General features: G+C 34.8%; 1 protein-coding gene across 1 annotated transcript in view; it reads left to right on the top strand.

Moving 5' to 3' along the window:
- LOC141499312 (F-actin-uncapping protein LRRC16A) overlaps positions 1–14,780 on the top strand; it is a 201,563-nt gene that overhangs the window by 154,621 nt on the left and 32,162 nt on the right. The window contains exons 29-30 of the mRNA XM_074202092.1: positions 12,876–12,942; positions 13,474–13,670. Of these exons, the coding sequence (XP_074058193.1) occupies positions 12,876–12,942; positions 13,474–13,670 (264 nt within the window). The remainder of the gene's footprint in view (positions 1–12,875; positions 12,943–13,473; positions 13,671–14,780) is intronic.

The raw sequence follows: 14,780 nt of genomic DNA, 5'->3' as shown, positions 1-14,780 counted from the left end.
GTATATGTATATGTATATGTATATGTATATGTATATGTATATGTATAGATATACACAAGTCTCATAAAACTTTATAGAAATTTATTTAAAGAAGCAGATGCAAAGCCTGAAACCCTTGTGATTTCCTTGTTTATCTCTTAAAACTCAACTACTGCCTAATCAATAAAATGAGGATAACAGTATTTGCAATAGTATATTGCATTTTCCCTTAGTTGGTCAGTAGGCTAAGCTGTGCTGGGGAATAAAATAAAAGGCAAAAAGACAGTCCCTGCCTTCAAGGATCTCACAGTCTTACGGGGGAGAAAATAAATGAACAGCTATGTACACACAAGCTATGTAAGGAATGGAAGGGGAAAGGAATAAGCATTTTATGTTCTTTATTATAAATATTATCTCATTTTATCTTCACAACAGTCATTTTACAGTTGTGGAAACTGAGTCTAAGTGCCTTGTCCACAATCACATGCACACACATACTTATGTATTTATGTATGTAACATATATGCATATATTTTAAGTACAATATATATGCATATATAATATATATATATACATACATTATCTAAAATGTATATCCATATATATTCACAAAGGATAAATAGGAAATAATTTAGAGGGATTGGGGTGGAGGGGTGGCAGCTAGGTTGTGCAGTGGATGGAGCAGTGACCCTAGGTTCAAATCCGGCCTCAGAGACATTATAATTATCTAGCCTTGAGCAAGTCACTTAACCCCATTACCTTGCAAAAAAGGAAAAGAGGGATTGGAAAAGACTTCCTATAATAGGTAGGATTGTATTTGAAACTCCAAGGTAGCCAGGAGATGGAAATTAGGGGAACTTTCTAGAAAGGAGGCTTAGAGGCCACTGACACTGGATGGTGAGGAGGGGTATAAAATTTGAAAAGACTGGGCAGGTAGAGAAAGGGCTAATTTATTAAAGAATTTTATGGCTAAGCAGAGGATTTTGTATTTGATGCTAGAGGTGAATGGGAGCCACTAGAGTTTATTGAGTAGGGCAGGGATGTGGTTGAACCTATACTTAAGAGAATCAGTTTGTAGATTGAATGGAGAATGGGCTGAAGTGAGGGTTCTTTTGGCAGTCAGGACCCCAGTAATTGATTGCTCTAGTCCACTTGTGAGAGGATGATGCCTGCACTAAGGTGGTTGCAGAGATAACATTTGTCCTTTATTCTCAAAGAAGACCATGACATCACAGAGGTGATGCCATGACAACCATGTGAATTGTATTTAAATGAGGGAATACTGTGCTAGATCACCAACCTCACTGTCTCCTCCAGTTATCTGGGTCCATTGACCAGATAGGAATCAGGGATGACTGGAGATGACCCCTGGATGTGAGGCAGTCAGGGTTAAGTGACTTGCCCAAAGTCACACAGCTAGTGAATGACTAGGTCAAATTTGAACTCAGGTCCTCCTGACTTCAGGGTAAAAATGCTCTACAAGCCATCTAGCCATCTTCAGGCAATATTTGTCTATTGTTGCAATATCAGAGAAGAGAAGGGGACATGTATATTTGAGAGATGTTTCATAGGTATAATCTGTAAGACTTGGCATATTGGATATGGGGACATGAAAGATGATGAGAATTGGGGTGAGACCCAGAATTTAAACTTGAGAAACTGAGAGACTGGTAATGTCATCAATTATAGTAATAGGAAAATTTAGAATAGAGAGAGCAGTTTAGGGGAAAGATAATGAGTTTGGGGGCAGCTAGGTGGCGCAATGGATAGAACCACCAGCCCTAGAGACAGGAGTTCAAATCAGCCTCAGACACTTGCTAATTACCTAGCTGTGTAGCCTTGGGCAAGCCACTTAACCCCATTTACTTTGCAAAAACCCTAAAAAAAACATGAGTTTGGACATGTTAAACTTAAAATATCTTTATGATATTATGAAGAAATTATTCCGCAAGTATGTTTTTACATGGGATTTTTTTCAACAAAACTTTTATTTTTTTCCAATTACACACAAAGATAGTTTTCAGCATTTATCCTTTTGTAAACTTTTGAGTTTCTATTAGTTGGTTGTTAAATCTTAGGCAACTAGGTGGCATGGAGGATAGAACACTGAGCCTAGAATCAGGAAGATCTGAGTTCAACTCCCACATGGGGCATGAACATAAGCAAGACCTTTAACCTTTGCCTGCCTCATTTTCCTCAACTGTAAAATGGGGATAACAGCACCTACCTCCCAAAGGTGATGTGAGAATTAAATGAGATATAAAGTGGTTAGCACATAGTAGACATGACATAAATGTTGGCTATCATTATCTTTTGTATCCCTCTACACAGATCCACATTCAGTGTTCACAACTGCTGGGAGACAATTCCAAAACTGAGTTGTTCTTTCATGCTTAATTCTGATCTTCTTATTTGAATTATGGTACCAAGATTCTTCCAAACTCAAAACCAGTTACCTGCTATCTTATACTTTCTCAAACTGCTCTCCAATCTGTTATCAAGGTCTGTTGATTTCTTCTCCCAAGTGTTTCTCACATCTATCTCCTTCCATTCACTTTACATTTATCCTAGTGTAATCATTTTATTACTTAGCACCTTTAGCATCCTTTTCAGTTGTTTCTTTTTACTCCATTTTCTCCATTCTAGTTCCATCTATACACCCACTGCCACCAGATTTAATCTAAAGTATTGTTCTGTACAGGTCATTCCCTTGAGTAAAAATTCTTTTTAATTTCCTGTTGCCCAATCTAAACTCCTTAGCCTGGTATTCACAGTTTGACTCAATTTATTTTTTCATGCTTCTATTACCCTTATTTCCCTTCACCACCCCACTGAAACCCACCCAACAATCTAATCTTTTAATTCATTACCTCCCAAATAACCCATAGTTTTCCATTTAACTATTCCATATTCTTTTCCTGGAAAGCCCTTTCTCCTCCCTGTTCCCATCATACTGGTCAATTCCACCCATCCTTCAAAGCCTAGCTCAAAAACCATCTTTTCCAAGAAATTTTTTGTGATTTTCAAACTTCCCCTCCATTAAGTAATTTCCACCTCCTCTAAAAATGCTCTTGACTTCTCTTCTGACCCCTATCAAATACTACCCTATATTCTAATTATTTTTGTATATGCCTTAGCTCTCCTAAACTGTATAAATCTTTTTGTTCAGGGACCTTTTACAACTTCGGATTTTCCAAGGACACCAACACTAGGTCCTTTCACACAGTAGGCATTTGAATCTTTGATGAGATTCCTCTAAAGCTAATATCTAAGGTTATCTATCTGGTGTCACATCTTTCTAGATTTTAATATTTGAAAATTTCCTTCTATTGATAGTACTGCTACTTCCAACACACATATTTATAACACTTCAATGTTTGTAAAAGCCCCTTTCCTACAGAATGACTGACAAACCCCAAAATGCCCACGTGAAAATAATATGTCATACCCTATTTAGTTGACAATCCCAGATTTTCCAGAACCTAAACCAAAGATGGTTCTTGTACAAAAAAAAAAAATCTCTTTATGTCATTTTCCAAATTTCAAATGCTAGGATTTCTGTTGATAAAAACCCTGAATGAACCAAGCTGACAGGATAAAGAAATAGGTGATAGATTAAGCAAAGAGGCAGACTCTTTGCCAGGGGAATCAAAAAAGAAAGGTCTGGTACTGGAGGGAAAGCAAGCAAACAAACAGAAGGGTCTTTTTAAATAATTTCATCCCAAGATCTAGGTTGACAGTACTCTCCTAGGAGATTTTTATGTCAGTGGAGAGATTTTACTCTTTTTCCAATAAACCGAGCCCTTTTTGCAACATATATAAATCATCTGCTCATTTGAAAGATAGACCTGTGGTCTTTTCTGCTCAATCAATTAGTGTTACAGTTAAAGGAAACATAATATATATCTAATAAATACTTGTTGATTTATTGATTGAGACTGAACTGAAGTTGAATCTATCTTAGAGCAATAACTTGGAATATCTTTAAGAACTGTGGTACTAAATATAAATAAACATCATGCTCCAGTATAAAGAGTCCTTCATTTGGAGTCAAAGGATCTGGATTTAAATTCTGCCTTTCTAAGCAGCATGACTTTGAACCCATCTGGGTTTCCTCAACTGCAAAATGAAGAGATTTTACTATATGATCTTTAAGGTACTTCCATTTCTAAATATATAATCTTACCTAAATTTTGTTCATTCTAAAGCCCTGTGAGGTTATATGGTGCCACATCTTCCTAGAGTTTAAAATTTGGAGGGTTTTCTTCTATTGCTAATGCTATTCACATTTCTATAGCATTTTGATGTTTGCAAAGCAACTTTCCCCCAACAATCCTATGGGTAGTATGAATATGATTATCCCTATTTTATAGATATGGAAGAAAAAGATTGAGACTTTAAGTGATAATTGAAGTTGGGATTCAAATCATATTAAAGAATCTCTGCTTTTAAAATGGAATGATAAGGAATGGCTAGATAGCACAGTGGATAGAGCACCAGCCCTGGAGTCAGGAGTACCTGGGTTCAAATCCGGCCTCAGACACTTAATAATTACCTAGCTGTGTGGCCTTGTACAAGCCACTTAACCCCATTGCCTTGCAAAAACCTAAAAAAAAATGGAATGATGTATCTTAGAACAAAAGGCAAGACATTTTATTAAAAGTACTAAAATAATTTACAGAAGGGACAAAGAAAGTAAATACAAATATTCATCATCTAAATAAAACAATGGTTATATTGAATGATTCTTAAGGTCCCTTCTAGCCCCCAAATTTGTTGATCCTCTTTTGTAAACATTAATTTTCAGAAACGAGTGATTCATGACCTTGTGCTTCAGTTCTGCTCAGAAAGTTAACATGTTCTTCACAAATTTGAAGCCTAATGAGGAAGGCACTGTATATAATAGAATTTGATACTATGGATTTTCTCTTTCTCATATCTGTAAGCTAAGACCCCCTACCACTAGGTCTGTCTTTTGGCAAAGCAAAGATGAAAATATAACAGACTTTTAATTTAGATTTTTTTACTATGTGTGCCACTTGGAGGAAAAAAATCATACTGACATTAGCAAGCAAAGAAACTAGAGCAGAAAATACTTCTTTCCTCTAAGCAGAACTGCAGACAAGTGCATATATAAAAAATAAAGCAGCTATTCAGATCATAGCAATCTTTTTTACAAGTTTTCTATTATTATCCATCAGTAGTTGATCATTCAAGTGAAGTGTAAAATACTTGCAGATGAATGTTAAAGAATCTAGGTAACATTTTCTAGGCACTGTGCTAAGAGCTAAATGTGTGTGTGTGTGTGTATTATATATATATGTGTGTGTATATACACACACACACACACACACACACACATATATCTCTCAAACTAGACAGTCCTTGCCTTTGAGAAGCTTATGTTCTCATGGAAGAAGACTCTGCTACTGTGTTCCAGAAACTATGCTCAGTGTTGGTCTTTCAAAGAAGACAACTCCCTCAAGGAATTTAGTGAGGGAGTCTGTGGGGGAAGATAACATGCACACAGCTATGTATAAATAAGGTATATGCAAATTCTTTTCAAATAATCTAAATAGCTAGTGTGTCCAATCTAGGGGCTCATTGCTGTGCTTCTTGGTGGTGTGGTTGCATATTCATGAATGGATATTGAACTCTGAGGCCCTTGAAGGGTTTTTGTTGGACCCTGCAACCCAGAAGAGTCGATTGATTAGACACCCCTGCTACAGAGGTTAAGTACTAAGATTTGGAAATGGGAAGAAAAGGCTAAATAATAAAAAAGCTCATTTATCAGAGTCCCGTATCTAAAGCAGTGCTTGAAAGAGGATAAGGAAAAACTTAAATTTGTGTGTCCTCTCTATGATATAATGAAGCTAGTCAATACTAAGTGGCTACTATTTCCTCTAAGTTTTGGACCACAATAGTCCTCCTTTATTTTTTCTGTCTCTCTTCTTCCCCTATACCATCTCCACCTAGTGTCTGTGATTCCTGTGTAGTTCTCCATAGGGAACAATGAGATGGAATAGATGAGGATGACTTCTTCTTGACCACTAGAAATCCTTTGTTCTTTGAAATGTTTAACTTCCTCTAAAAGTCTTGAAATGAGTAACTTTGAAGGCGCTATTACTCATAGGGGTTCTAAAACTGGAAGACAAAGAGAGAGGAGGGGGGGAAAATGAACTAATGGCTTTTGATCTGTTGAAAAGGCAAAAGTTAGCTTGAGTGTTGCCATGGATATAACATCTTGTTAAGAGGAATCTTCTTCACTGTGGCACGAGAGCTGGAACCAGTAGAAAAATCCCTGCCTTGCCTTATAATGATCCAATAGGTTCATAATTATGTCTGAAATACTTTTCATTATACTGAATCAATCTTCCATTGAGGAGAGAGAGAAACCTAAAATACAGAGCTTTTAAAAAAAATGGCTAACATCTGAGGTAGTCCTTGCCTAATTGTTTCTAGTATGTCAAGAGATTTTTTTTTTTCAATTTAACACCATCAATCCTTATTGAATGTTCAGTATGTATAAGGCATTCTTCTAAGGATCCAGGTCCTTTTCTATGTTCAGGTTTTAACAAAAGCATGAAAGCCTAAGCACACTAGGACTTAATTCTTAAATGTTGCAGAGAGAAGCACACAGAATGAATTTAAGACCTGGGAAAGCAGAGACTTGAGAATCCCTAAAGGTCATGCCAACCACTTCACAATTTTCCCCAGAATTGGTCCTGTTGCACAAGGTCAACAGTTGCATCATAGCCAAGGGTAGAGCATGAGTTCAGATATTCTGAAGACCTGTGATGCAGCCTTCCTACATCTTTGATGGTTTGAGTCTCTAGAGTCCTTGGTTTTCCCGATCCACCAGAAATAGTTTATAACATAGACTGGGGTGGGGGGGAGTGGTGACTTTGAAATAATTCATATAGGATAAGGCACTCCTTATATTTAAATGTCTGTTATTTTTCAAGATATTATTGTGTTTCTGATTGTTAAAAAACAAATCAGTAGCTATCCTGCCTCAACCCACAGTGAAATCTTTACTTCATTCTTGCAACCCTCCTTTTCTGTTAAGATTTTTTTATGTACTTTTGGCTTTTTTGTATTCTTTGTGTTTTTGAATGGTGTGTCTCTGCCCTTGTTTTCTGAAAACTGCTGTTGCTTCTTCTCCCTTCCATTCATATTCTTTTTTTTTTCTTTCTTTTTGCTGCATGGAGACTCTCTGCTGTACAAGTGTAAGTATTTTTTTGGTAGCCTTGCAGTTTCTGGCCCTACTTGTTTACATTTTCGTGCTCCATTTGCTTCTTTGCTGCCTTGCTAGTCTCCCCGGAGACTTGATTGTCATCCACCCGCAGTTACTGAATGAAATAGGCAGCAATTTAGAGACAAGATTGGATTTTACAAGAAGGTTCAACCAGCATAACAGCTGATGAATTTAAAATATCCCCAGCCATATGCGTGAAAGCAAGCAAAGAATGTGTTGGTGAAAGAGGTACAAACAAAATGTCACTCAGGTTTAAAAAGAAAAAAAACATTCAGATTTTTATGTCACAAAATAGCAGTTTGTTTAAATTTGCCAGTTTTTCTTCATATTTGTTTTAGTCCTATCTTAGAAAATCCAATTTGGTGGAAAGTTGACATTATGATTAATTTCCTGCACTAGAAATATTTTTATGTACTTTTTCCCTATCTGATAAATGATTCTTAAGAGATCACTAAGAACTTATTTTTTTTAGGTTTGAGTTTGATTTTTGTTTTATGGTTTTTTTTTGTTTGCTTTTGTTTTCATATATTATCCAGACTTGGTAAAATCTGTGTAGAGTTTAGGGGATAAAAATTTAATTTGAAGTGGGTAGTGTTTTAAACTGTTCCAAGTATTTTTAGACTTTATAAATAGTAGGAACATGTCAAATATGTTCAGGAAATAGAAATTTAGTACAACAGAAATATGCTCTGGGTTTGCATGTTGGATTATAATTGATATTTAAATAGGCATTAATGTGTATTAAGCTGTAGGTAATATGTTTTAAATTCAGTCACAAAAATTAGATGAAGCAAATGACAGCACTCAGCAATTTACAGTAAGGGTTCTCTAGCCTTTGGGCCAAACTTGCCTCGAATAGAGAACTTCCTCGGTTATTACTCTCATGGTGATGGAGTTGCAGGTTGCTGTGATAAATAAAGTCTTTGTATTTGCTCTACTGAATATATGTTTAAAGAAAGAAGATTTGACACAAACTCCTGTTTGTTTTAGATCAATTGCCTTTAAAGCAAAAGTTCTTGAGATCCAGAATTTTAATTGTACTGAGTAGGTTTGTTTATATTTTCCTGTGAGAAGTTCATATGAGATCTGTATTTGAGGGGTTTAGATGACTGTTCTCTTACATATACATGAAATCAGTTTATAGTCTACTACCAATGGTTTTAGAACTGAAGCTTTATAGACAAAGGATCATTGAGGATGAACAGATTTTAAGGAAAAGCTCAATACAATGGATTTCATCCCTTAGGTTGTATAGATAGAAAAGTGAATAAATAATGATAGAGAAGTTTATGAACTCAGTTTCATCCCAGATATAACTCATCTGTGAAAGTAAGTAGCTGAGAATGAAATGGTTACTCAAGAACATAGATAATCCTGAAAAAGCTGTCTTTGTCAGTTAGGCACTGTTTATACTTCTGTTCTAGGCTTTTTATGGTCATCAAGTTTGCATGGTTGATTGTAAGGGATCACTCAAAAATTATTATCTTTTGTGATTCTGTCAGGCAAGTTAAAAAAAAGTAAATTAGCAGGTAGAAAAATGTGTGTAAAATGAGATCTTATTTACCAATATCAAGTATAAAACTCTATAGTGAACTGTAAGTAATATGAGCTTAGTAAGCTTGGGATCAGTAGAAAAGTCACTTTGGGGACAATTGAAAAGTCACATTCCTCTGTGAAAAAGGGTTCTTTAAAATCCAATGAAATGTCACCATGTTTTGGAAGATGCTTGTGAAGGACACAGAAGTATTGCAATAACTGTAATAAATACAATAAAGCAAAATAATGAGTCTTGTTTTATATCTTCAAGAATTTAATTTTAAGAAATTAGAAAGATAAAGATGGCCAGTGTACTACTTGAATAGGGATTTCTTTAATATTTTATTTTTAAGATCAGGACCTTTTATCTTAATGATATTGAATGATTGAAGATTTGCTGTGGAATTGGGCAAGACTTTTTAGGAAATGGACAAATCTGTTTGCAAATGGAGTGGTTTTTGTATTGGGCATATAGAGACTTATTCTTTGTGTAAATTTGCATTATGCAAATTGGGTTTTACAAAAACAGCAATCCAAGAAGAAATACAAAAATTCCTTATGCAAAACATATTTAAAAGTAAAGTACCCTAAAGTAATACAGATATTTACAGCAAGCAATGGTTTATTTGGAGGATTTCATAATATGCAAGAGTCTGGAAAGGCTTCTTGTACAGAAATAGCCAAGAAGTTCTCAGTTCCAGAAAAAAAAATAGATGAAAGTTCATACTTGCCAGAGACATCTTTAATGTAGATAAAACTGGCCTATTTTAACAAAGAATATCCTCTCAAACTTGCTTTTCAGTTGAAGAAAAAAAACTACGCTAGGGTATAAACTTGGAAAAATAGTTACTCTTGCTTCATGAAAATGTCTCTGGGACTTGTAAATTAAGACTGTTCTCATGCACCACTCTGAAAATGCTAGAGCATTTAAAGGAATCAGCAAGGCAACACTACCTGTGCATTATTTCTGCTAAACCTAAGGTATAGATAACCCTTATCGTCTTTGAAAAATGGTTTATGCACTACTTCACTCCTCAAATCCAAAAGAAGTTTCATAATGATGATATTCCTTTCAAGATTCTACTTACTTTGGATAATGCCCCAAGTCACCCTCACTGTCTGAATGATTTTAATGAACATGAAAAAGTGGTCTCTCTTCCTCCTAATTCTACCTCATATTACAGGGAGTGGTGATAAATTTCAAGATCTGTTATTTGCACACTACATTGGTCCAGGCAATTGAAGCTTTGCATGCAGATAAGACCTTGACTCTGAGAGTTTTCTGCCAATCCCATTATACTTACCTTGCAATGTAGAATTTTGCTAAGGAATGGAAAGTGTAATGGAAACATGTATGAAGATGGTAGGGGGAAAAGTGTGCCCATAGTTCAGTCCTGGTGAATTGACTAAGATAGAACTTTTGAAGGAGTAACTATATTGTAATTAGCACAGAATTGGAACTTGAAGTGGATGAGGATGATATGGAGGAGTTAATTAAGTCTCATGGTGAAAAACTGTCAAGTGAGGATCTAATTGAGTTGCTAGCTTCAAAAATTGTCGAAGAAGAAAAGGAAACATCACAACCTGAAGTGAAAACAAACCAGAAAAATGGTTGGCATATCATCATTTTCAGTAATTTTTTTTTCAGTAAATTAACAGAAAAGATACATCTAAATCAAGTTTTTTAAAAAAGTTCAAAGACTTAATTGAGGATAAGATTGTTTGCTGTTGTTAGATACACAAGGGGAAAAAAAGAGAGCCACCATCCAAATATCTTTCTGGCTTCATAAAAAAAAAAATATTGCACAGTCATCTAAAGGCTAGGTGTAGTAGGTGAGGAAATATACTGTACATTTATAAAGTTAATATACAGCTATTATTTTATGTATGCCTTTGTTATAGAGTGAAGCCAGTGAGGGCAAAGGGCACATGTACAAATCACTTTGCCAGAGGTTCATTTATGTAAAGGAAGAATTGTCTGTAGACTTAACTTGATGACAAGCAAATGAAACTTTAGTTATTTATTTCTATAGAGCTTTTCTTAGTTCATTATCTATTTTGTAAGAGAACCTTCTCCCATGGGCCAGTCCCGAAGATCTTTTCTCATTATTCTGCCTTTTTCTATGTCCATCACATGCTTCCCAAATAACAGCAATCACAATAACAAGCCAAAACAGGAATAGTATTAGAAGCCTATCCTCCCTTGGACTAAATCATGAATTTTTTTGTTAGAGTCTGATTTTTCTCAGTGTCCATCCTCATTCAAGAAGTTGTCAAAGGACGATTATATATTCTACCTTCTTACAGTCAACAATAAGAGTTTCTGCTGGTAGAAGCAGGGATCAATGCCTTAAAGAATAGGCTGCATTCAAGACACTAGAAAGACTATTATTGACATTGGCTGGTTATATCTCAGAGCAGGAATACTATATATGCACCATTTTAAGGCATTATGAATCAATTTCTGCTGAAGATAAACTTCTTGGGAGAGACCCAAGTTGTAAAGATGCCTATTGGGCTACTAATTTCTGAAGTCTAATTCTAGACTGTATTTATACTGAGCCAAACTTGTAGGGGAATGGGAACTACTATCAAAATGGTTGCCTCTCATGGTCAATCTTAATGGGGCTTTTATAATACTACAAAATCTTTTCTCTGAATTAATGTTTTTACTTGGTATCATATCAACATTTTTAACAGAATAGGCCATTTACTATTATTGGCCAAGTTGACCAATTTAGATCTAAAAATGATTCTTCTGTTCTCCCCTACCTTTCTTTCAGATAAGTATTGGCAACAAAATATACTTTTTTAAAATACTAGCAAAAAAAACCCCTAGCAAACCCAGTCAACCCAGTTGACTGCTGATTTATTCTATGAAAATATCATCCAATGAAGATGGTTTTATTTTTACTGGAGTATTAAGTTCTACTATGAGATTGAAATTCACAAATTTATTTCATTCTTTCAACATCAAATCATATTTTCTTATTTCTCAAATTAATTTGCATGGTTGTTTTGTTTTATTTCTAAAATTCACAAGTACATTTATAGGGTTACAGTGTAGAGGAAAGAACACTAGACTAGAGAGCTTTATTCTAGTCCTGTTTCTATCGCTTAGCTATGTAATCCTGGGCAAATCATTTAATCAGTCTAGAACCCAATTTTTTCATCTGTAAAATAAGAACTGCTGCTGATAGTGTCAAAGGTTCCTTCTACTCTTAAAATTTAATGATTCTATATCTGACTCAATGATGATGATGATGATGATGATGATGAAGATGAACAACTCACTTTTCTTAGCACCTTAGAGAGATTCATTAACTTGTCCTCCTAGTACTACTCTTTTGGTGGAACTGACAAAGTAGTTCTTTATGACTAAGAGCAATGTTGTAAGAACTCAGTACTAAAGTTTATCAGTTAATGACAAAATTGCTGGGGGGGAAAAAGGCTTATTTTTATGATCTGTCACTAAGAGACCAGCAGTATACTGAACATGATTGTACATATACACTATGTATTTCTAGGAGATTTTGATTTTTAACTAAAGAAAAATGAGGAGAAATGAAAAAAAAAATCAAGGTAGAATTGAGAAAAAGTACCCGAGTTTCCTCATCTGTATAATGAGGGAGTCAAATTACAATGATCTCTGATGTACCATTTCATGATGTGTGATCCTGTAATTAAGGTGAATTTATTTATTTGCATCCTTGAATTCCTAGAAACTGATTTCTGTTGTCTTTAATCTTGTGCATATTATATATTATGATAGTCTTTTGTTACTGCATCTCTGATGCTTATTTGCATCATATATAATTTGCAAAAACATAGTAAAAGAATTCAGTTCTGGTTGTGAAATATTAGCCCAAATATAGTTTTACACTCCCATCCAAAGTTTGGGGTTAAAATTGTACAAATTTAAAAAAATTGTTACTTTCTCAAACATGAAATGATTCTTTCAATCCAAACAAAGTTACTCAACCATTCCTAGAGGAAACAAATAAAGTTTCTAGTTAGACTAAAATTTACCACAAAATATTTCTAAAGATGGTAGAGTAATATTTCTGTGATTACTAATTGCTTATTTTCCTTTGGTTGCTAGATGACTCCTAAATCTAAAAGGAAAAGTATACATAGCCGAATGCTCCGACCTGTTTCCAGGGCCTTTGGTAAGTTAATATTTCCTTGTTTTTATTATACTATAAAAAAATTCTTGTAAGTACAACTCTTAGACCAAGCTGATCAAACTACCTCATAGTCAGAAATATATTCTTCCTTATGACACTTCTTCTGGTCCTGCTTTTATAGATGGGGAATATTGAGGAACGAAAGAGGGGCAAAGAGATTTGCCTTGTATTGCAAGATAACACCTACCATGGTGCCTTAAACACTTTGTTATTCAATTGTTTCAGTCATATCTTACTGAGATCCCATTTGGTGTTTTCTTGGCAAAGATATTGGAGTGGTTTATATTTCCTTCTCTGACTCATTTTACAGATGAGAAACTGAGACAAATGGGTTTAAGTGACTTGTTCAGGGTCATACATATAGAAATGTCGGACACCACATTTGAACTCAGGAAGATAAGTCTTTCATTCTTCTAGCCCAACACTCTCTCCACTGCATCACCTAGCTGTCCTTCTGGTCTTCAGTCAGGCATTGCCATATGTGATATTCACTTTTGTGTTGCTTCCCTTAAGAAATGGAGTTTGATCTTGATAAGGCACTAGAAGAAGTTCCAATTCATATAGAGGACCCACCTTTCCCATCCATCAGACAAGAGAAGAGGGCTTCAGGATTTATCTCAGAGCTACCATCTGAGGAGGGGAAGAAACTGGAGCATTTCACCAAATTAAGGCCAAAACGGAATAAAAAGCAACAACCTACACAAACAGCAGTAAGTTCACTTGAGTAATTCTACTTTTTTTTTTCCCTCCAGCTCTGGCTTGTGATATGAATTAGATATTTCACAAAGAGTTAAAATGTAGGGTTTAGATAGGGTAGGAAATAATGGCCAAAGCTGAAATCCCATGCAAATTAATTGCTTCGAGATACTTTTGAAAAACTGAGGGATATAAAATGTAGAGCAGCATAGAGCCAAGATAGAGTGTCTGAGAACAAGTTGAATCTCAGAATACATGGAAACCATGCCTAGAGTTACCTTTGATGTTCAGGAGTGAAAAGATTTGTTAAATATGAGTGAACAAGTCATTTATGTTTCACTTTGCAAAATCAGAAAAGAAATACATATATGCAAAAAGTCCTACACTTTCTTTCATATCTACCTATGGCACTATTAGTTTGGCTCTGTTTTTGTGGACTACATTGAAGAGTTTCTTAATCTGGGGACCATGAATTTATATAAAAAAAAACAATTGCTTCATTTTCATTGTTTTCCTTTGTAATAGTGTGCATTTTATGCAATATTCACCAGACTGCCAAAAGGATCTATGACACAAAAAAAGTTTAGAACTCTGGGTTTAGAAGTGTAAGGGGCTCTGTTTTGCTTTAGGTTATTAGATTTGCTTTAGTTTATTAAGTTATTAGATGCTTTTGGTTTTAATTTGATTGCAAATAGTTGATAATTGTCAGGATTTTCAACCCATCTTTATCTAAATGTCAATGGAAGGGGGAAATGTTTTTATAATTTAGTTCATTTATTTGAATGCATCTTTTTGTTTTTTTTTTAAGGACAATATAAAGGAAGTTGACATTACTCGTTTTGAAAAGTCAATAATCAACACTATAGTATGTTTCCAAATAGTTTCTTTTTATCTCCCTTCCTTTGAAGGACTATTAAAACTCTAATTTGTTCCTGAAATGAATTTAATGTCCCTATACTTAAATCAGTGACCCACAGAAAGATTGGTAATTAGGTTGCAGAATATAGGTTCTGCATAGTTGACTCTGTTGTTCTGTTCTAAGGTAAATTGTGGCAGTTTCTTGATTGAGAAACATCTTGGAAATATTCTCAGAATCTTGTGACATTGGCTGAAATTGCCTTTTC

The sequence above is a fragment of the Macrotis lagotis genome, chromosome X, assembly GCF_037893015.1.
Source record: "Macrotis lagotis isolate mMagLag1 chromosome X, bilby.v1.9.chrom.fasta, whole genome shotgun sequence".
Lineage (NCBI taxonomy): Eukaryota > Metazoa > Chordata > Mammalia > Peramelemorphia > Peramelidae > Macrotis > Macrotis lagotis.
Note: the sequence above shows the minus strand (reverse complement) of the source record. Positions and strands in the feature narration are given on the sequence as shown.